General features: G+C 38.7%; 2 protein-coding genes across 2 annotated transcripts; one reads left to right on the forward strand and one right to left on the reverse strand.

The window, feature by feature from the left end:
* Nucleotides 1-1651: 1651 nt before the first annotated feature.
* Nucleotides 1652-6758, reverse strand: SPCS1 (signal peptidase complex subunit 1). The gene is made up of 4 exons (XM_072421041.1): nt 6635-6758; nt 2793-2852; nt 2035-2121; nt 1652-1916 (listed from the first exon to the last, which is right to left on the reverse strand). The coding sequence occupies exons 1-4, from the start codon at nt 6665-6667 to the stop codon at nt 1800-1802; spliced, it is 297 nt and encodes a 98-aa protein (XP_072277142.1). The 5' UTR covers nt 6668-6758; the 3' UTR covers nt 1652-1799.
* A 405-nt stretch (nt 6759-7163) lies between these two features.
* On the forward strand, nt 7164-24633 carry GLT8D1 (glycosyltransferase 8 domain containing 1). The gene is made up of 10 exons (XM_072421040.1): nt 7164-7251; nt 10663-10692; nt 12501-12599; nt 14315-14531; nt 16379-16484; nt 16577-16661; nt 18660-18772; nt 19588-19754; nt 20978-21090; nt 22875-24633. Exons 2-10 carry the CDS (start codon nt 10677-10679, stop codon nt 23063-23065), a joined length of 1107 nt encoding a protein of 368 aa, XP_072277141.1. The 5' UTR covers nt 7164-7251; nt 10663-10676; the 3' UTR covers nt 23066-24633.
* The last annotated feature ends 166 nt before the right edge of the window (nt 24634-24799 follow it).

Raw genomic sequence — 24799 nt, forward strand, 5'->3', positions numbered from 1 at the left:
AAAAGAAAAACACTGCAAGTAAAAGATAACTTTTAATAAATCTCATTAAAAGCTTTCTACAGCTTTGTTTGAAAATTACTCTTACATACCTAGGGCACCAGTAAATACAACCTGCATTACCTAATCAAAACAGAATCCCACACCACGTTCCTGGCACTGAATGATGTATGCATACATCATGTGAATACTGTTGTAGTGTTCTTATGAAACTACCAAAATATGTATTCCAGCACAGCAAATGGTGAAAAATACACTTGCGAGTTGTTGTCTGTCAAACCTCAATGGGATAAACTACTTGCAAAAAGTATAATAATATTAAAAACAATATCCAGATGAAAAAAAAAAAAGATGGAAACGCACTTAAATCCACAACTGAGCATACAGATATGCTACCAAAACCATTCTGACCAAACAAGGGTTTGGATTCCATAAAGTAACCCAGGTACAAAATGTTCACAGCAGATCCTTTAACCCCCCCCCCCCTCCTCCGCCCGGCTTCTGCACCCAATGAGTCATCGGGGGAGTTCCCGGAGACGTCGGTGCGTGTGTACGTTGCCGGCGGGGTGTATACAAAATGATTTCGAGTTTCTCGCCGCACCGACGTCACAGGAAACCTCGTAGATAACGACTCTGCAGTTAGCGGCTTGAGATCTGGGGGAGGCACACATGTCCACAGGACCTGCGGGGACCAGCAGGACAGCGATGGAGAAAGCTAAGTGTTTTTTTTGTTTGTTTAGGTTAAAGTAACCCTGAGTGTGGCTTGGGATTACCGCTTTTTGCAACTAAAATCCACCCGAGTCACACTCGGGATTACCGCTTAGGAGGTTAAGCCAGCGGTCACCAACCAGGGGTAAGGAGAAGGACCCTGCTGGGGGGGGGGGCTCACCGCCCAGAGCCGTGGGCCATGTTCCCCCCTGTATGGATCGCAGGCTCAGGGCGGTGGGCGGGTTGTGTCTATGGACAGGCTCAGACCTGTGATTGGGGAGTGGGCGGGTTCTGGCATCATGACGTCACTCTGGGGGGAAGGATGGTCAAGCATATTCTGAGTGAGTTGTCTAGGGATTACAATTTTAGTTTTGTTTACTTGCTGCCCAATAAATCCCACCCTTTAACAGGCGCCATTGTAACTAGATAACCAATGTTATTCACTTCGCCTGCTAGGCGTTTTAAAGTTTTAGATTAGTTTACCTGGAGTTGGTGATACAGCTATAATGTCATTTGACTTTATAACATACTTAAAGCATTTAAATACCTAATTTGCTTTGATTTTATACGTTAAAGACAGGGTCATATTAGTCCTGCTATCTTTTGTCTTTAGTATTTTATGCATTTATTAAATAGACTTTACTATTCATGCAGACACATTGGTGGAGATCTGGGCCCATGATGGACAACTGGCAGCAGCATTTTATAGTATGTTGGATTTGTTGGTTTGCTTAAAAAAATTTAAGCAGATTTGTTTTTACATTTTCTCAAGATCTTAAATAGTAAAAACCAATCACCATGATAAAAAAAAATATGAAAACATACTTAGGGAATAAACAACTGCATTAGGTGTTTTTTTTTCTATCCGTAATTCAGCTTTAATTCAAAAAGATCAACTTAAAAACAAACATAACATAGCAAGAAAAATTTGAGACAAAACATAAACAACAGTGTGGCCATTTTATTGGACGTTTATACAATACCGTAACAAGCTCTATCAGTACAATTTTCTGCTTAGCAGAAGGAATATCAGTTCAAGTCCATCTTTCACAGGTGGTCGTGTGACTTGGTGGTTGGGCCCTCAAGCGTAAAAATTACTTGTGCTTTTTGGATTTTTTGTCTTGCTGTTTCTTTTCATCTGTGACACTATCCTGGGCAGGAAGCCATTTTAGTGGATGGCGGCGATACATGGGCCAAGGAGGAAGAGTTAACTGCAATTTACATAGGAAAGAAATAGGCACAATGATCAGCTGTCACTTTTAATAAAGTTTTTACGGCCATTTCAAAAAAAAGGCAGCTCGGGATAGAAAAAGATAAAACGACACATACCAAGCAGGACACGGCAAAGCCAGCAATCACTATGTATACTGTCCAGCCAAACTGTTCAATCACATAGCCATAGAAGAAGCCGATAACCTGGAAGAAACATCATTGCAATTGGGTCGGTTGGTCCACAGTAAGAATATATTTAGAGGTAAGTCCTATAGTTCTTGTTTCTTAATCAAGTTAAATTTTTCAGTGTAAAGGAAATAATTCACATTAAGGCTGAGCGACATGTTTGCTTTACATCATACTTTCTTTTGCTTCACCAAGCTTCATTCATTTTTGGGACAAAAGATAATACTCCAACATTATTACGGCTCATTACACAAGACTAAACCAATCAGCTCTGGCACACATGAAGTCTTTGGACATTTGGAAGGAATGCCTTAAGGATTAAAATGAATGAAAGGTATAAATGTATGCACTAAAGCGAACTTTTAGTTACGCCTTGCATGGGCAAAGTATGCTACTCTTAGTGAGATGTATAAAATGTAAATGTAATAAAATAAACACCCATGAATACATCTCTGTACTTAATATTACATCCGCAGCATTGTGATCCAGAGGTTAGCACTCTGGCCTTTGCAGCGCTGGGTCCCAGGTTGGACAGCACTGGCCTCAAAATTGACCAATTCCCCTGATTTGGATGTGTCTGTTTAGAAAGTAACCAAACAAAACTCTGCAGCATTAAGAATTTACAGGATGGAAGTAAACAGGCCGATGTATTTTGTTTCTGTAAACGGATTAGGAAAATATTTACTTACTGCTGAAAAGAGAATCACTCCTTGGAAGATCTGCTCTGCAAGTTTTTGGCCTTTGTAATCCTACACGGGAAAGAAAATCATAGATGAACAATGACATAATAAATGTGTCAAATCCCTGCAACCTGACAAGAAGCAGATCACCTGTGTAACAAGGGTATGATGGAAGCAGTGGCGACAGATTGATAGGCAGCATTACAGGAGCTCAGTGATTGGCTCTCCAAAGATTAGCGCTGCTTCCACTGAAATCCACTTACACAGATGTTACTTTTCATGACAAATTTCTCCTAAACGGAGCGCTTCACACACAGTTGCCACTTTAATAATCATGTGGCTGTACCCCAATACATAAACACTTGTTTCACCAAACACTCCTATGAAAAATGGTGACTTTAAAGCAGACATAACCTCAAAATGTTTACTTTTCAGGGTAAGGGTAGAAAACCCTTTATTTAAAGTAAAAATTGTATTTATCTTTATTTTTAAAAAGATGCAGCACTACCCCTTTCTGTCTTGATGGCTGTCTCCCGGGATACCTACGTCACACATCCCAGGGGGCTCTTGGCTGCTCCTCCTGTGCATGCCCCAATCTCAGGCATGTGCAGAAAGAGTCCTTTCACTAATGGATTGTAGATCTAACCCACCCACAGTGAGACGGGCAATCTTGTTTCCCAATCTACGTCACCCGATTTCACCCCTGCTCAGTGCGAGATCGGGTGACGCAGAAAGAAGAACCTGGAAGAGGAGAGAGAGAGATTTCAGTGCCTCCTCTGAAACTTAAGGGTTGTCCACCCTTTTATGTAAAGTAAAAATTTGTAAAAGAATTTGTTTGCTTTAATTTGTGCCATGTGAATGTCCATGGTACAGTTTGCTGTGTGCCTGGGCCCAAAGCACATCGGGTCTAAAAGGGCCCTGCACTACCTATGGCAAAATTAACACGCACAATGATATCTGAGCATACAACATGACAAACTTTGGACTATAAAACTTGCCAGGTTCCACTATTGACAGCCAGAGATGGATCAACAGTGGGCAGCAAAACTGGATAGTTAGAGACACCATCTGGCCAGAATAATTGGGGTGTCATGTGACTTCAATTAATTGATGGATGTAGCATTAATCAATGTCTACATTTTTATATTCCTGTACAGCACAGGTGTCAAACACAAGGCTGGCCGATGTGTCTCCATCCTCATAGCTGTATATCTACAGTGTGAGATCTAAGGCACTGTTGCCCCCGATTGCTAATCTCCTAAGATTTGGAGATGTTACTGTTGTAATGCTCACTGTTCCTCTTGCTGGGGGCTCGGACATGAGGAAGCAAAGCCTTATCCCTGTCAAGAAAAAAAGGTGTTGCACTTTAACCCCCCTAGCGTTCTAATTCTCTACATATTTCCACGCAAAAAGCGTTACATATTTTTGCATGGAAATTTAAAATTCTTAGGCATGACTCACCAAAATATGCCCAATATTTAACATTAAACTTTAAATAAAAAAAAAAAAAAAATCTCTTAAATAAAAAAATAGTGATACATGTAATATAACTGTACAGTAGCATATATAATATATAAATAATATCATTAAATATATATTATACAAAGATTTCTTTGTATTAGACTCAATACAGGTGTTTTGTATTCAATCTAATACAAAATTGTTTGAATTTCCCACAGCTCCTCCTGCCCCCACCAACGTCACCGGGAAACCCCGGAGAACTTCTCTGCAGTCGTCTGGAGATCGGAGGGGGAAGACATGTCCCGAGGAGCTGCAGGGACCAGCAGGACGCCCGGGGGCGATAACGGAACGAGGTAACTGTTTTTTTTATGTTTTTAGCGACCCCGAGTGTGACTCTGGATTACCGCTTTTTGCATTGAAAATCCAGCCCGAGTCACACTCGGGATTAGCGCTATATATAGAAGGGTTGTCTACCATTCTATGTATAAATGTTGAGTTCAGGTACACTTTAAAGTAAAAGGGGGCTTTTCCTAGGGGAAGGACAGATTCTTGTTAGTTTAGATACACCTGCCAAGCCTATTCATGAATATTCACAAACTAAAGAAAGGCAAAAGAAGGCTTTTTTTGGCAGTATAAAAACAAAGAACTACTTTTACTGAGTATAGATTATTTTCTCTATACTAGACAGTTGTTTCACTAACGTCTTAAAAAATTCAGAAAGTACAATTCATACCTATAGATTGTTACAGTAATTCACACTGTAGTGTCTCATTTTTTACCCGACGCGTTTCGCTTTAGAGCTTCCTCAGGGGATTCTGAGACTTAGCTTGTTTTACAAAATAGCACATAAAGAAAAAACATAACATAATAAATACCAATTACAATTAAATTAAAAACCTTACTTTCTAGAAGCACAGAATATAACCGGGTATTTTCGGCCACTAGGCCATTTATGGGATGGGCAGGAGCACACTAGGCCAGACTCTCTGTGAGTCCCGCCCTAATGGCTCCGCCCCCACTAGGAACGCCCCCCTGAAGGAAAATCTCTCTTCTCCATATGCATTGCAGAGGAGAGGGAATGTTCCCTATTTACCATGGCCGGCGTTAACATTTCCACAGCCGCAGTAAATAGGGAACATAGGGAAGAAGGGAGCCACAGCAAGGGGAGGCTCAAGAGCCGCATGCAGCTCCAGAGCTCTGGTAGATTGTTCCAACCTAATCCCGGCCGCTAACCTGCGGCTCCGGAGGGGCGTTAGCCCGGAACAAACTACTGGCTAGGCCGTATCCGATTGCTTTAATGAGGGAACATCGGATTGCCTCATGGAATCAGGAAGGAATTTTTTTCCCCTGTTATTATTTATTTTATTATTAAACAGGATTTATATAGCGCCAACATATTACGCAGCGCTGTACATTAAATAGGGGTTGCAAATGACAGACACCTGACACAAATAATCACATCATTGGTATTTATTATGTTATGTTTTTTCTTTATGTGCTGTTTTGTATAACAAGCTAAGTCTTGGAATCCCCTGGGGAAGCTATAAAGCGAAACATGTCGGGTGAAAATTTGAATTACTGTAACAATCTATATGTATGAATTGTTCTTTCTGAATGATCTATACTTAATAAAAGTATTTCTTTGTTTTATTCTGCCAAAAAAGCCTTCTTTTACCTTTCTTTCATTTGTGAATATTCAGGAATGCTTTAACAGAGGTCACATGACTCCCCAATACAGCCTAAGAAGCATTACTAACATTTCTAATCCTCTCTGATAATAAGATATTATAAATATCATGTAAATGTTCTATATGAGATCGGCTCCAATGCTCGCAGGAAATGACGCATTTTGTTTTCTAAAGCAATGTGCAATGCCTGGTGATGTAGATTTGCTGCATGTACAACATCATATACATGGCTACCCCCATATTGCCCTTAGACTGTGATAATGACATATGGCTATGGTAGGGACATTGGATTGTGAGCTCCTTTGAGATACAGCTAGTCACATAACTATGAGCTTTGTACAGCGCTGTGTAATATGTCGGCGCTATATAAATCCTGTGTAATAATAATAATGTTAGAATGTTATTGCTGGCTGTCCCAGTGATGTATTTCCTGTCTATGGTGTCACTGACAGATGTTGGGGAAATTTCTCCCCAATGGGGACACGGGCAGCAGCCAACCAATTGACAAATGTCCTCCTAGTTTCTCCAATAGTAGAAGATATTTCCCATATATTGCACAGCTGGGCGGCAATGATTTGTGATTGCCATCATATTGCCCGGCTCTGTGTACCCCGCACTGCATACAGATAGCATTGTACATCTCATATACACTATTCCCTAATATAACCTGAGCTAGTAATCCCCCCACCGGGGTCAGCTCACCATCTGGGTGGGGATGGAGGCGAATATATCCATCGTGACTGCTCCGGTGACAAAACACTGCTCACAAACCGGAAGCTCTGCACCACCGAGCAGCGTCAGCCCAACGAAGGACCCCTACAGGTGCCCATAGTCATGCCTGCATGGAAACTCGATGGTGAAGCGGCAAAGTGCACAAATACATTTATGTCACGAACTGTAACATACGACTTTCATTAGTAACAACATACAGCAACTTGTGAAATTCTACCTTCTCACATTAACAATAACAGGGGTCCTTTAGCCGCCATATTTTCTAAGGGCAACTTTTATCGCTTAGATACAACTTTAAAAACGATAGAACATACCATATATGTATATAGTGAAGCCACGCTATTCTTTATTAAAACAAAATAATCGCAAAGGGTAATATACCGTTTTAGGTTTTTCTATAAAAAGCATCACTGTAAGCCCTTGCCCACAGATAAGATGTCCAAATGTTATCATGATACAGGTCATGTGGGAGCTAGCTTAGTCATGTGATTATTGTGGGGGTGTGTCTTGCTGGTAGCTGTATACAGATGTTGAGTTGGCAGTTTGGCTGCATGTAGTTGTGTTGGAGGCGGGGCTTAAAGGCTGTGGTGAGTTTGCTGCATGCTCTGTGTGTATGTATGTTTACATGTGTGTGCCTTGCATGTTCTCCCATGTTACATATCTGCATGTTCTCCTATGTTACATACCTGCATGTTCTCCTATGGTACATATCTGCATGTTATGGCAGTCTGCAGTGAAAACAGCTCTGTAGTAGTTGTGGAAGTGTCCCATAGAGCTCTGTTATTCTCTGTGGTAGGGCATGCTGGGTATTGTGGTTCCACAGCAGCTTGTAAGTCATTTCTTCCCTGACTGCACTCCTAGATTCACTTCCTGCTGTATTACACTGAGAATTTGTCCCCATTATTACTATACAGGATTTATATAGCGCCAACATATTATGCAGCGCTGTACATTAAATAGGGGTTTCAAATGACAGTGACGCAGGAGGAGGAGAGGACCCTGCCCAGAAGAGATTACAATCTAGAGGTCCCCACGGCTGCCCTTGGCTCACAAAACATTAAACAAAACTTCCTCTTTTCCAATGAAAGTAGGAACAAGCCGAAAAGGACGAGGAAACCATTCCAGAGAATTGGGGGAGCTCTAGAAAAGTCGTGGAGCCGTGCGTGTGAGGAGGTTATGAGTGAGGAAGTCATTAGTAGGTCATTGGAGAAGCGAAGAGAGCGGCTGGGGGAGTATTCTTCTATCAGGTCAGAAAGGTAGGTGGGACAAGAACTGTGTAGGGCAGGGGTGTCAAACTCTGGCCCGTGAGGTCATTTTGTTTGACCCCCTGAGGATTTGAGAAAATGAATGGCATCTGGCCCACCGATGTCATCTGCAGCGAGCGATGCAGCTACCACAACTCACGGCATTACTCGCATCCACAGAGTTCTTTAGACGCAAGTAATGCCTGGAACTGCAGTCCCGGCATCACTCGCATCTATGGAACAGCTGTCTGCCTATGCGGCCCTGCATTGGGCCGTTCCATAGACGCAAGTAATGCTGAGAATTGAAGTCCCAGCATCACTCATCTTCTGATTCTCTTCTGAGACCGGTCGCTATTCCTAGCTCACAGCAGGAGAAATAAAATTACTCTGCAGGAAACAAAACATAAAGTACAAGGTACTTGTCACTCTTTTCTGTCTCTTGTAGATAACTTTCTTTTTCTTTTCTAACAAGAGTTTTGAAGATATCAGATATGAGCACATTATTTACACATGTGTTACATTCATTTCATTTCTTGGTGTCAGTTGATTATTAACATTCATGCCATCTTTATTCAGTTCTATTGAAGAACTGTAGCTAGGGGCCAATTAGTGACTACATTGCATTGCCAAAGATTTTTTGTTCCAGATTGCATGTTAGGCAATAATTTGTTTCCATATAAAAATGTTTTATATTTAATTTGAAAGAATTACTTCTGGCTGCAGCATTCATAATAGATTGTAGAGGAGAGAGTCGGGTTAGTGGAATACCAGAGAGGAGGAGGTTACAGTAGTCCAGACGAGAGATGATTTGGGGTGAGCTCCTTTGGAAGACAGACAGTCACATGATGATAGACTTTGTACAGCGCTGTGTAATATGTCAGTGCTATATAAATACTGTGTAATAATAATAATAATCATAATAAAATACATACCTGCTTGATCACAATTGTTTATAGTTGCTCAGGCACCGCCATGTTTTTCAGGTCTTCTTTGGGTGTTGGCCCTTCAACCATCTTGCTTGCTTATCCCAGCATCCCCCCCCCCCCCAAAAAAAAATCTCAAATCCCAGGATACCATATTTTCTGCCTTTTTAATTTTTTTTCCAGAAGCGACATCACCTGTCACCTGCTTACATTTTTTAATTGTGGAGCTATAGTTCCACTTTCATTCTTCTCTGTACTTACAAAAAGAAAAAGCAAAGAAAAGGGTTTTTTTGCCATGTGATATGTATTATATTCATACATATAAAAGATACAGTGCTCGTACAATCATGCAGAAGGTTCCACACAGGGAAATGAAAGTAAAAGGTCCACCCCATTCAATACATCAGGGTTGGTGACCACAATACCAAACATATTATCTCCTGATATATCAATATATTTTAGAAGAGGGACCAAATGTCTCTCCTTACCCGACGCGTTTCCCCTATTTGGCTTCTTCAGGGTTACTCATAAAGAGAACATTCAGCTGATATTGAAATGGTAAAGTTCTTTTGTTATAGAGATTTCAGTAAAGGAACTGAATTGGTCCCTTGAAGGGCCCTCTGGTTGCATTACTGGATGCCCCTGACAGTGGATTCTGATTTCTGCATTAAATCACAAGCACCCCAGCTAATTTGAACCCATACAGGTATCTGTCAGTTCATTACCAATTTAGATCCTTTTACTGAAATCAACACAAAATAACTTAACCATCTCCAATATCAGTCGAATGTTCTCCTTATGAGTACCCCTGAGGACGCAGAATAGGCGAAACGCGTCGGGTGATGAAGAGACAATTGGTCCCTCTTCTTTAATATGTTGATATATCAGAAGATTATATGTATAATATTGTGGTCACCAACCCCTATGTATTGAATTGGGTGTACCCTTTACTTTTATCTCCTTGCATGGAGCCTTCAATGATTGTACGATTTACTAAGCACTGTCTCTGTACCAGAAAGGTAACTGAACTTTCCTTCCTGATCCCCTCCCCCCTTACTGACAATACCTCTCCTGTTTCACTTACCTGGGAGACCCTAGTAGTGGGGAGACATTCTTTCATATTAAGATGGGCCGATGACCTAAAAAGAGTTGTAAACAGATTTACAAGTACGTTAGAGCATGATACAGTCGGGATATATTATTATTGGTATACAGTATTTATATAGCGCCATCATAATACGCAGCGCTGTACAAAGTGCATAGTCATGTGACTAACTGTCCCTCAAAGGAGCTCACAATCTAATGTCCCTACCCTAGTCATATGTCTTTAATACAGTCTAAGGTCAGTTTGGGGGGGAAGCCCATTAACCTAACTACATGTTTTTGGAATGTGGGAGGAAACCGGAGTAACCGGAGGAAACCTACACAGCTACAGGGAGAACCTGCAAACTCCATGCAGATAAAGTCCTGGCTGGGATTCAAACCTGGGACCGGAGTGCTAACCTCTGAGCCACCGTGCCACCTATATATAAGTCATATATGTATGACTTCTTTGTACTCTGTTGTTTGAAAGGTGTTGTGTTTTTAAAATTTAGAGCAGTATATAAACTGCCGCCATTCACACATTTTATTGCATTGGGCTTAATGGAATAAACTGCTCAGCCCAGATTTGATTGGCTTCTAAACATATCTGTCCTCCGTTTTTGTTTATACCATTCTGATTAAAATCCGTTACTTTTACCTGCTCTCCTGTCACTGTGTACTCCCTGTATATAATTGTCATTTCACATTCATATATTGATACAACTAATGTCATTCTTCTGTTTTTTAGGATTAGCACTGAAAATGAGTTGCCGTAAAGGTAAGCCCCTATAATATATGTACCGTACTGTAATTCTGTTTTTATAATTGGCATTTTAGGCAATGTTCACACTGCTGGTGCTGTTGCAATGTGGTTACTACTTCTTCGCGCCCATGAACTGCTTCTTTGGGTGAGACCTATCTGTAGCGTCCCCATTGAGAATGAATAGGGGTGGCAGTGAGTGGTTCAGTACTGCCTGCTGTAAAGAGTTCAAATTCTGGTTCCAGGTGCCTCGCACTTTGCCAGCTCCTAGAAGCCTTATGGGAATGCCTGTTCACACTGCTACTTTAAACCTAGCTTACTTGTCTTGTTTTAAAGTATTTCTTATTATTAATATTATATTATATTATAATTTTTTCATAAAAAATCCACTTTTATTTTCCTCTCCAACACCTACAGATAATCACAATGGGCACACAATACTTTTTCCAACACACCTGAATGTGGTGAATCTGCTATGCTTAGTACTGAGCTGCAGAGACTACTCTGGGCTGCCTGTACTTTAAAGATTAGGGACTTGAAGGGGACTTTATGAAGAAGCAGCAAAGCATAACCACTATGCAGCAAACTAGGAAACTTTGAAAAGTTTGTATATATAATTGGCTAATATGGCTGCTCTTTGTACGTATAGAAATACAAACTATACATAGAAACAGGTGTAAATATTATATAAAAACAGCTATACATATTCCCCCATAGTAAATACCCCCCTAACACCTTTCAAATTCAAGCTCCCACGCTTTGCCTTCAAATCCCTCCACAGTTCTTGCCCCACTTACCTTTCTGACCTGGTAAAAAAATACCCCCTCTGCCGCTCTCTCCGCTCCTCCAATGACCTACTAATGACTTCCTCACTCACACGCACGGCCCTGAGACTTTTCTAGAGCTGCCCGACTCTCTGGAATGGTCTTCCTCATCCTATTTGGCTTGCTCCTACTTTCTGGCCCTTCTTCTGTCTCCTAAACACTTACTACTTCCCACCACTTCATACCTCCCTTCTATTGTGTGTTACTCCCCCCACCTCCTAGATTGTAAGCTCTTCGGGGCAGGGTCCTCTCCTCCTCCTGTGTCGCTGTCTGTATCTGGCTGTCATTTGCAACCCCTATTTATTGTACAGTGCTGCGTAATATGTTGGTGCTATAAAAATCCTGTTTATTATTAAAAGCAAATTGTGTCTCGTTATGAATTTATAAAACAAGCACATATTGCAAAACAATGCATACCAAAATCTAAGGGTTTGTTTGTTTTCTTTATATCCACAAGGCTTGTATCCACAAGGTGTTGGAACAGTAGAAGGGCTGTGACATATTACCTTATGGAATTAAAGTTTCCTATTGTAGGCAGTTTCTGCACTGTGGCAGGATCAAAAGATTCTGCACTGCTCTTTGCACTTCAGCTTTTGTTCTTAAAGAACCAGCGTTTGCAGATTTGACAGCAGGCAGCAGTGATCGGTACTGAATCAATCACTGCCTCCCCTATTTATTCTGTATGGGCTGCCATGGGTAGATGCTACATGCGGTGTCTTCCCTGTGGCAGCAGTTCACTGGAGTGAGGAAATGGTAATGGTACATTTCAACCTCACCACCGGTCTGGGAGAGTCCGGAAGAGTCAGAACATCTGTGCGGTTCTTATTTTTATTTTAACGTTTTGAAAATTCGTATACTTCTTATTAAGTCTATAGAAGAGAATTTGACAATGACAGCGAGGGCAAATAAACATCCAAGCATTTACTGATCTATCGCTGATTGTTTATAAGTTTGCTTATGTCAGTTTATGATAACTGTTTGTTTATGTTTGTTTTGTTTCAGTGAACATTATCATCATTGTGCTGGCAGCAGTGGTCTTCCTACTGATCCTGCACCATAATATCCTGGGCCTGAGTGATATACTGAAGAGGCAAAATTCAGGTGACAAGAAACTTCTCTCCATTATGTCTCTTTATAGAGGAACTAAACTTCAAAAAAAAAAATACAGTTGCCTTCAATCCTGCAGGGCAATCAAATCCATCCGGGGGTGTCTTGCATCGGGTCCCGCGTCGGGCATGCGCAAAAGCAACACCCAAGAGCCTCCCGGGATGCGTGACGTAGGTATCCCGGGAGGCTTTGCGCTCTCATTGCTTGCGATCGAGAATTAGGGGGGCGGCACTGCACCCTTTTTTAAAAAAAAAAAAGGGTGTTGCACTTAAAAAAAAAAGCAAACAACAGATTTTTCTCCTTCATAAAAGGGTTGTCTACTCTTTTATGTAAAGTGAAATTTCTGAGTTTAGGTACGCTTCAAAAACACAGCAAGTACTGAACGATTGTAATGATCCTTCCAGAAGCATAGTTAGCTCCTACTTTGCTATAATAGGCATGAATCCTACTGAGGCTGCACAGACATTCCAAGCTGTGTTATCAAGTTATCGGCTGATTTCTCATCTGCTTGTCAGCATTTCTCCATCTCTTCATTCCCCTTCTTGTTTACATTCCTCACCCACTTCACTCTCATACCAGCTGCCTACTGTTTGTTCCCTGTTTATTTGATTTCAGCAGGAGTAGTATTGGCAGACCACCAGAAATTAGAATTTATTGGGTATTTTTTTTAAAACCCAACATAGTTTTGAGTTTTTTTGCCCACACAAACTCTTTAATGGGCCTGTTGTGGCAGTTCCTACAAATAATGGCCATAATTCCCTTCTTCCCTCCTGCCTTATCATTAATAATGTTGCTAATAGATTGTTGGCATTCTTGTGTGTAAAGCTGCGTACACACGTCAAATTTTTCTGCCAGATATCGGGCGAGATTCTGGCATGTGTACAGCCCAGGTCGTTCATCGTCTGTGGATCCGTCCTGGCGGATCCATGGACGATGAACAATGAGCGATTCTAATGCAAGGGAAGGGGGAGAGTGCGCAGCAGGGTGCTGCTCCATCGCTCTCCCCCTCCCCCCTCCATAGAGCAGTATGGAGCTGTATGTACAGCACTCTTTCATGCATCTTGCAGTTCTTATCGTTGGAAAGGATCGTGAAAGATCCTTTCCAACGACAAGAATTGCACGTGTGTATGCGGCTTTACATACCTGGGCCTCTTATGAGCTCTATGATACTTTTGCAGGCCTGTAGTGACATTTAACTAGAAAATGTGTTACTCAACTTTTACTTCTAATTGCATTCATGTAAAAATGTGTATATTTTGGGTAAAAATTGGGTACATCCTGGGTGACGTTTTACAAATGTCTGGTTCTAAAGACTTTGAAAATGCTCATCAAATTTTAATGTTAACAAATGTTGTGTTACTGTTACTATCATTATTACACAGTATTTATATAGCGCCAACATATTACGCAGCGCTGTACAAAGTCCATAGTCATGTGACTAGCTGTTCCTCTAAGGGGCTCACAAACTAATGCCCCTAACATAGTTATAAGGTCAGGGTTGGGGGAAGCCAATTAACCTAACTGCATGTTTTTGGAATGTCAGAGGAAACCCACACAAACACAGGGAGACCCTGCAAACTCCATGCAGATAGTGTCCTGGCCAAGATTCGAACCTGGGACCCAGCTCTGCAAAGGCCAGAGTGCTAACCTCTAAGCCACTGTGCTGCCCTACAACCATTTTAAATACTTATTTGCTTTCTCTTTTATAGATTCTGGTCCTGTGGGATTTCAGCATGTTGACTTCCTACCAGAAGCTTCTGAGAGCTTATCTGAAGAAAAGAGTACGGTGGACATCCCAGTGCTCATCACTGCGGTGGAAAGCAGACTTGGAGGGGTCATCACTACAATACATAGTGTTTTCAGTAATACAAAATCTAGTGTCTCCTTCTACATTGTTACAACAAATGATACCAAGGAGCATTTAAGGTATTACTCTTATTTCAAGTGTCAAGAGACCAGGCAATTTAATGTGTTCAAGAACATGTTATTGTTAATTCCATGATTATGCTGAAGTGTAGAAAAGTATAGTCAAAATTAATTTTAGTGATGCTTCAGTAAATAAATAAATAAATCAAATCCTTAGATGGGTGGAAAGGTTGCCAGTTTTACACAGCTGGAACATGGATTGCCCTGTTCCAGCTGTGTAAAGCTGGCAACCTTTCCACCCATCTAAGGATACAAGATGGTGATCCACTCCACTCCTAGAGTCTTTAAAATATTAAATATTGCATGTCAGAGATATCTGCTAGGACAGACTGTATGGAGTATTGTGGTAAATGGTTGGAACAAAAACAGAAGGTCCAAGGACCTTTTTCTTTTTTTATAGCCAACTGGTATTTGCTACATTAGGAATTAAGCTTCAGTATATTTTGTCTGTTGATTGGGAATTAAACTGTCAGACTGAGTTGTAATTTTTTGGTAAAGAAGACAAAAGGTAATACACGTTTGCATAATTAATATACATTGTACACGTTTTCCAAACATCTAAAGAAGTAAGTTTTAGTCAAAAAATATTTTCATTTTGGGTAGCACATGAAATGTGTTTTTTTTTCTGCCATCTGTATTCCATTGAGTATACCTCTTTACCATCCTGTACCAGAGACACATCAGGAAGTGGGCAGAATCCTTTATTTGGAATATGTCTTTATTGGAACATTTCCTAACCTCTTGCTCCCTTGAGTACTGTAATATCTTGGATTTTCCATCACTTTCATATCACATGTGTGAAAAAGAAGTAGTACAGACAACAATAAAAACCCAACAGTGGTTAGAACTCTTTTTTGCCGTCTGCAAAATTAAAAAAAAAAAAAACATTTTGGCTTTAGATACATTGAAGTCCAAGTTCTGCTAACCGTCTCCGAGAACAAACCCCTCAACCAGAATAATTATAAATGAAGGTGATACTGACAATATATTATGTACATTTTAGTATCCTTAGGATGTTAAACAGTTTGTGAGGCACATAATGTTTTGCTATATACAATTTTAAAATTTAGAAAATGTTATATATATTGTTGTTGTAAATTGTTGATTTGTGCTCATGATGTTTTTAATGTTAGTATTAAAATGAGAATTACAACATGATTTTAATAACATTAAAAACATCATGAGCACAAATCAACCATTTATAACAACAACAATCATCATAAAAAATGTATATAGAGAGATGACTTTCACATTGTCAAAAGCTTGGTTCATACAGCCTTTTGCTTCCACTTGATGCATTTTACAGTTAGTGCTGATTTTTCAAGAGTGTGAGCCGAAGAACATCAAGTTTCAGTTGAAACATATATATTAGGTGAAACTTAGAACATCACATGTGAAAGTCACTTGCTTCTCAACAAAAACATATTTTTAATTCTCATTTTCTTACTGTTCCCGCAAATCCCTTTATTGCTAGAGAAGTTGTGCGTTTTTGTTGCCGTTTTTTTCTAAATTTTATCGTTTTAGGGATTAGGACTATCTAACTGTTTGGGTCATTTTGGAACAACAATAAATATCTTGCTATGTACGAATCACAATGTAATGTAAAAGTTTTTTTGTGGAATTATTTGTTCACTGTAATGTAACATTGATTGATAGACTCTAACTTAAATAATGCCTCCTCATAAAGGTCATGGCATGCAAGAAGAATTGCAAATACACCTATCTTACCTGTACATTTAGGAAAACAGGATTGTTAATCCCACTTGCATCAATCCAGAACTGAAATACCAGCTTTAGGTGGACTGATATTATTTGTTCTAAAGTTTGCCGTTCTATGCTTCTTACAGGACATGGCTTGCTGACCCCAAACTTAAAAATGTCAAATATAAAATTTTAGACTTTGATACCCGGGTGCTCGATGGGAAAGTTCGAGCTGAGGCTAGTTCAAAACCTGTAAGTACATGATGGTATTATTAAAATACAAAATCCAAATAGTTTGTATTGTTGGTGATTTTTCTCTTTATCCCTCTTACTTTTCATTCTAGCTTACATTTGCTAGATACTACCTCCCGGATTTGGTCCCTGGAGTAGAGAAGGTCATATATCTCGATGATGATATCATTGTGCAAGGTATTCTACCTTATTTTACTACATTTTTGTTGTACATAAGTTCTACATTTAGGCACCTCCATTCCTTATGTTGCAAATGCAGAGTGCCAAGCATTACTCTTGTGAAATATGTTACATATAAGTAAATTACTATATATACTCAAAAATAAACCAGAATATAGACAGAGGTACATACTTTTATCCTAAAATACAGGAAAACTACATTGACTCAAATACATACCTAGGGCACAAAATGTGTTTGTTGCTGCTAACATTCAAAACAATAATCAAAGATCAATCATCAGAAATGCCAATAAAATTGATGTGAATAAATACATTCATGGAGTGTTATTTTTAGGATGTTTAATTTAAACTGTCACATGGGCTCAGTCTTTTTTATATTTTTCTGCCTTTTTATGGGTTAAGGTATTTTGTACTTTTCAATTGTTTATGATGGGTCACTTGCTCCTAAAATGATCTGTTGTGTATTATTGTTGGCCACCAGGAGATGAAGCTGTGTCTTTGTGTAAAGTGTTACAAACTTTATTTCAGACAGCAAGAGTTTGTTAAACACTTTACATGAGGACACATCACCATCTAATACCCAATTATAGGCCAAGTTTTTTTTTCTAATAGCATCAGGTTTAAACTTCTTGAGTATATATAATAATCACTGGTACCTAGGTATTTTCAGTGGGAAAATTATGAATTTTTAGAATTATGATATTAGTATTAAAGTGACGCACACTGAACTTTTGGAAAAGTCCAGTGTAATCATGATTTTGGATATATGGAAACAGATTTCAAGTTCAGCTGTCCCCATTCGTAAGGACGTTTGTTATGACAGAAAATGAAATATTTGCGTAAGGGTGCCAAATATGAATTTTGGAATAACTTTTCTCCTGTAAATCATGTTTATATGCACATCCCACCCTACACATCACATGACACCAGCACACAACTGTGGCTAGTACAAAGATACCCTTACTAACAGGATTCCAACCTTTAGGAAGACCTAGATCTTACACCTCTCAAACATCAATTCAAAGATATAACACTCTCAGTGTATCCCCTGAAGAAGCCTATCGGCGAAATGCATTGGGTTTGAGACGTTTGCTTTTATGCTTGGAAACAACTTAGTTGTTTTGGATAGTCTTCAGGCACTACCTCCCAGAAGGATCAAACTGGGACTGGCCTAATTTTGCTGAATGTAGCGTGCTGTAATGTATTACACGAAGGTTTGTTCATTTTTCCCACAATTGTGGGATGCTTTATAACATTGAATGACATTTAAATACATGCTAGAATATTTGCCAAAAAAACCCCAGCTTTTTCAGTCCTCATTATTTTTCCACCACTGACCTGATAAATTTCAGAGAGTGGCACACTATTCCCAATATCATATTCCTTACATACAAATACCAGACATAGAAAAATATCCATTCGTATATTTAGTATAGAAAATACACATCAAAAACTTAACAACATGAGTCAAGGGAAAACAATTATACGTGATGGGGATGTAACATCAGGGGAAGTTAGGGGGGATGGGGTATCTCGGTTTTGGTACAAACATTGGGAACATAGATTCAGATACATGGTACACATAACTGCTTTATAAACGAAAATACATTTGTCTGTAAAAACCAGTTCACCTCAATATTAACCAGAATACCCTTGTGGAGTAAGAACATGGACTCCCTCCACTTCATTGTTTTAAATCGTGTAACATTTAGAAGTACAGACAAGGAGAGCCCAGTGTTTCCCAGTGTTATGTGTAAATTCCCCCCCTGAGGTTATTGGGGTATTGTGTTGTATCACAAATTGCTCATTTTTGTTTGGTTTGACGTCTCCATGTGTATCATCTTGATGTAGACACGTACCTGTTGTGTGAACTCTACATAAATGATTGCCACATTTTGTTTTCTCTTGATTCTCTGTGATTTTTATTCTATTTTTTTTTGAAAATCGCTTATTGGTAGATATAATGAACAAAGTATAAACATTTTACACTTACAGGTGATATTTTTGAACTTTACAAGACCCCAATAAAACTTGGACATGCAGCTGCATTTTCAGAGGACTGTGATTCAGTTACATCAAAATATCTTGTCAGAGGCGCTGGTAATCAGGTATGTTTACTGGTGTGACTTTTCATTTAGCTTCTTTTGTGTACTGCAACGGTTCAAAATGATATAATCAAGTAATATGCAACCTAATTTAGCAATGTAAATGAACGCTGACCAGGTGGTAGGTAGTAATAGGTCTGACTACTTCCAAGCAGTTTTTTAGCAGTAAACTAATAGAATAGCAACAGAATGGTAAAAGGCTTGCAAAACATTGTTTGCAAACATCGTATAATGATATGGATGGATACACTGTAAATGTCTCTACCACAGTTTGATGCACGGAGTAGAAGTTTATTAGCCTACCACTATGTTTTTGGATAGTGGGAGGGTAACCATGCAAAAAGGGGATTCCAGGCATTTGAACGCATGATACAGAGATTTTTTACATGGCCACCATGTTGCAATCTGAGCATGATTGCAATTTCTTCAGACAAATTCTGGAAAATCATTATGCCAAATGCAGTTCAGTGAAACGCATGTCCATAGTTATAGGACTAATAGACTGCCCAGATCATTGAGGTATTACATGGTTTTCTAAGCTGATTCTGAATGTGTTTTCTCACACATACGATCACAGAATAAGTTGCTGGAAGTTATAAAAATCAATAGAGGTTTTCATTAGGAAAGCTATTTAGGAAATACAGAAGTTGGGGCATCTAGATCTTTTAAAAAGACCTACAGAACAGTTCCCTACTCTTTATTCCCACAAACTAAGGTGAGATGCCTCTCCTGCCTCCAACAAATAAACCATATTAAGAAAACAGATTGCTCTTTATGTTTGCGTATGATGTATAACTACTTATGTGTTTTATTTCCAGTTCAATTACATTGGATTTTTTGATTACAAGAAAGAAACAATTCGTAAATTGGGAATGAAAGCCAATACCTGCTCCTTTAATCCAGGTGTCTTTGTAGCCAATATAACGGAGTGGAAGAGACAGAACATTACCAAGCAGCTTGAAAAATGGATGCTATTAGATATGACGTGAGTAGACTACACTACCTGTATATTCTATTTCCTAAATGGGACAGTACAGCAAACTAAAGAAGACATAACTCATCATTTTCAGCAGAAACATGAGTTACTGCAGGTTCACACTGATGGACCATGCTAATAAACAGGAGTTTCTGACATTGGACGTCCAGCCTGGGAGTAGTTTGTTTACAGCTTCTTGTAGAGGTTGCTTTCTGTCATAACAAGGCAGATGTATAGGAAAGTCAAGAAATAGATTATCATAGATAAATGAAAAGTTTTGTTTTTAATTACTCTTTCAAGTGGTAGCCAGAGGCAGCTTTTGCAGGAAGAAGAGATTTAAACACAATTTCTTCAAGTTCCTATGTCAGAAATGCCTGTTGATCTGCAAAACAGGAACATGCAGTTGCATTCCAACTTTTTTAGGCATGTCAAAGCATAATAAGCAATAGTATTAAGTGCTAAAAGTACACTGAAAGGTTAAGTGCACTTTCATACATCAATAGCTCACATCACATTTTAATACCCCTAACACTCAGCTCTAATAGTCTCTGGCTTTTAATGTTGCAGAATATTCTGTATTTTAGGCTGCTTCTGTTATGGAATCAGCCATACTGTGCATACAGAGTTTTATTATTGATGTCACTGAAGATCCTGTATTCTTGTAGCCTCACATAGAGAGAAGCCCTTGATTGATGTCAATGGTAACAAGCCATGTATTTACAGTACGGCACCTTCCGGAACTTCAGAGCAACACCTGGTGCAGTGTAGGGTGCAGCATCTGAACCCAATATGCTCTGTAGTGTGTGTTATGACACATAGGGGAGATGATCTGTAAGGACAATGCCTGCCTTAGGTTTCTTTTCTTTAGTTTCTAATTCAAATTAAAAGTAGAAAAAAAAACATAACTTCATAGCAACTACCATTCTTATAATGCTTCCATAGTACACTTTTTAATTTTTTAAACTGTATTTATATAGCGCCGACATATTACGCAGCTCGGTAAATAGGGTTTGCAAATGACAGACAGATACAGACAGTGACACAGGAGGAGGAGAGGACCCTGCCCCAAGGAGCTTACAATCTTAAGAGGTGTGGGAAGTAGTACACAATAAGTTTTCTGAAATTCCTTTTTACATCCTACGGAAAGGTTGCAGCATTATTATAGATGTGCATTTGATAACATAAATGTATTGCTAAATGAGACACTAATGCAAGTTTCTTCTGGCTTCTAGTGAAGAATTATACAGCAAGACCCTGGCTGGCAGCATTACAGCACCCCCGCTTCTAATTGTCTTCTACAAGGCGCACTCCAGCATTGATCCTATGTGGCACGTTAGGCATCTAGGTAAGGCAGGGAAGGTTCAAGATGCATGATGGGCTGCCTTGGATGAAACATTGTTGGATAGAATAGAAAATATAATGTTCTGGTAATAGAAGCTAATAAGTTGACTTATACACCAAGTTCAATCAACTGATCCTTATGAGCCCTTTTTGTGATTCCTTGCTGAGCTTTCATTCCTTGGAGCCTCACCTTGACTGCTTTTTTTTGCCAGGGAGTGTCAGATTTTTTTATATTGACTAATAATAATCTGACTTTTTAAATTTTCATCACCTAAACTTTCAATCTACAAAGTTGCTGGTGAAACTAAAGCTAGCTACAGACATTATCGATATGATTGCACAATTTTTTTGTAGATTTACAACTAGGTAACATATTTTACTGGCGATTATAATGTCATTTTGCAAAAACGGAGCTGCTAGCTTTGGAAATAAATGGGACAAACATTAGGACCAACTCACGCTATACTATGGTACTACTATATCAGTAAGAAAACCTATACAAAACCTTTCAGTCATTTGTATATATACTATGGCCCGTTGGGTTTTTTAATCCAGCCCTTTAAATATTGGTACAAATTTGTCCACTGGCAAAAAGTGTGACCAACAACACTGTTCCCACTGAAATTGAATTCATAATATTATTATTATTATTAATTGTATGTATTTGTATAGCACCAGCATATTACGCAGAGCTGTACATTAAATAGGGGTTAATTAGTGACAGACAAATACAGACAGTGACACAGAAGGAGGAGAGGACCCTGACCCGAAGAGCTTACAATCTAAGAGGTGGGGGAAGTAACACACAATAGAAGGGGGGATATTGAATGGTGGGTCAGTAGTGAGGGTTTTAAGAGACAGAAGAAGACAGGGAGGCAAGTTTGAAAATAGAATGTAATTTGAATGTAAATTTTATTTTAGTTTTGATACATTGTAAAACTCGTTGTGGCCCCTGGGCCAAAAAGTTTGCCCACCCTAGGTATAGCTCATGTTCACCTGTTGTTTGACTTCGGAAATTGAAGTGTAATGCTTAAAGCAAACCTGCACAGAGGAATATATGTTCCCTAGTTGTCTCTGACTTCAAAACTTTGTAAACTGGATGCTTGTTCCAGATCAGTATCAAAGTGAGATTGAAGTCAGACTTCCTGATCTGAATTTCTGTTCTAGACATTGGCTAGAATTTTCAAAAGGAGATTGTAAACTTTATATACTTTGGATCAGATTTCTTTACAGTAATCACATTAAGTATAACCATATTCTGATTAAGCAAGAAAAGCAATTTAAAGCAAGCCCTCATTCATCTCTCTATAGGAATTGAGAAGGCATTTGTTTTCAAATTCACAACAAGGAAACTGAAAAATTTCAGTTACTGGATTTGGCAGCAAGATGTTATTCTAATGTAAACAAACAGCAAATGTGTTAGAAATTAACTAATAACTCAAATTCAGAATTTCTGAATTCAGCGGTTTCACTCATTGAAAATATTTACCATCCCTAGTCTAGGCACAATCTTCCTTTTGCGTGTTGATATGACAATCCTATGTTTAGAGTATGGTTGTTACATATGCAGCAGTTACAGAATTGCATAGGGAACGCTGGAGGCAAACCCACATAAGAGGTTTCATGCTTTCTTGCTAAATGTCATTTATCAATGTACTGCTCAGGGGTTGAGAGTTATTGTAATGGAGGGGCATTTTGTCATTTTCATATATGCTGTGACCCTGTTTTTAATTTTTCCTATCTCATTACAATTATTTATTTACTAATATTTTTGTACTCTTTGTAAAGGTTCAAGCACTGGGAAGCGTTATTCTCTTCAGTTTGTGAACACTGCCAGGCTCCTTCACTGGAATGGACATTTTAAACCATGGGGACGGGCATCCTCATACTCCGAGATCTGGGACATTTGGTATGTTCCAGACCCCACTGGGAAGTTTCAGCTCATCAGGAGACATACAGATGCTGATGAAGACAAGTGAGGGAAGACGATTTATCTAGAAACCACAAGAACGGTTACTTGATTTATTATTGTGTATTGATAAGCAGTATTTTCTCAGGAAACCAAAAGAATAAGCCATTTCCTTTATGATTCTTTTAGAAGGGATACACTACAGCTTATATTCCATGTTATGTATATTAGTATTTGTTTTCAATATGCAATTAATCCAATTATCTGATTTATTTGTATTGCAGTATCTATTCCTATTGGTGATTAAACACCCCAAAATAATTCCGTCCACCTGGAGGAGGTTTTGTAATCTGCGTTACCGCTTTCCTAATAATCCCATTAGCTAGTTATAAATTTATGTTTTAGGCCGTGACTTCAGCATGCTCCAAGATGGGAATCTTTTATTTTAGCTGATAAAAGCAACAGTATCAGCAGTATCCTGGACTTATAACATGGAATATAGGGCTAAATAAGAGCATAGTTTCTTGTAAAATAGGATTATAGTTTAATTACTTTAAGATTGTCAAACCTATATTTTGTAGAGTCAGTGAATATTTTTGCAAATATATTTTGCTGTAGTCACTTCACTTCATAAGTGTAAGCTAAGTTTTCTTCAACTTGTTGGTCAAGTGCACAATACTGGGTGGCCTGGTTTGATTATGATTCACTATCTGTGAACCCTTTAGTTTTATGTCTCATTTACTAGTGTGCTGACAATAAATATCCCAGTGTTTTGAAGGGTTTCATATAAACATGTGAAACCTAACAAAAGCCAGACACATAACTCAACTTTTGGACTCTACCAGTTTGAATGTTCTGCTATAGTACTGGCTTGATTCATACACTATGACTAAAGTCTGATAATACTAATAAACCTAAAACCCAAAAATACAGTTCCTGCAGAATGTGATCTAATGAAAACTAGGCTGATTTCTGACTTTCTTAAAGTAACCTTAAATTTCCTCTATGCTATGTACCATTGCATACTCTTCCCAGAGCTCTAATAATGCCACAGTTCTAGTTTAAATGCAGCCTATCAAGAAGCTAAGCATTTAGCATCTGCACCAATAATAGTTAAAACTACACATTTCAATTCAAATTTGGCCTTTTTCATTAAGCAATGCAGAGACAGAGCCCTGACAGCTAATTAAAATAGTTTTCAATAGTTAGAACTAGTCTTGCATTATATGACAGCAATATGTTTAAAAATAATAATGAATGAGCCTTTTGTTTGTACTGTTCCAATTAGCTATATATATATATATATATATATATATAATAGCCACAAAATATTTCCATTTGCTGTAGGGTAGACATCGGGCCCACTTGGTGTAGATAGTTGGATTTTGTATATGCATGTAATATGGTTGTGAAGCAGTGTTGCTTGTTTTTTTTTTTTTTTTGCCATTTTGTAATAAATTATGCTGGGGCCTTACTGCTCAGATGAGTTTTGCAACAATGATTTAAGCAGTGAGTACTTATGTAAGCCTTTTCTTTGTTTTCTGTGTTTTTAAACCACTTTTTGAGCTGTACATGTTGTGTTGTTATTCATAAACTGTGTTAAAGAATTTGCTGACTAAATAAATACTTGAATAGAAATGGTTCATACCCCTATTAGTTTGTTTCTTTTGTGTCCTGCTGGGAGGATTTCCATTTTTTTTGTTTTGAAGACATCAGAAATTAATGGGAATTCCTGGAACATTTAATCTATTTGCAAGACTTCTTGCTTACTAAAGTGTAGGCTTTCCAGTTTAAGTGGTGAATC

Source organism: Pyxicephalus adspersus, chromosome 8, assembly GCF_032062135.1.
Source record: "Pyxicephalus adspersus chromosome 8, UCB_Pads_2.0, whole genome shotgun sequence".
NCBI classification, from domain to species: Eukaryota; Metazoa; Chordata; class Amphibia; order Anura; family Pyxicephalidae; genus Pyxicephalus; species Pyxicephalus adspersus.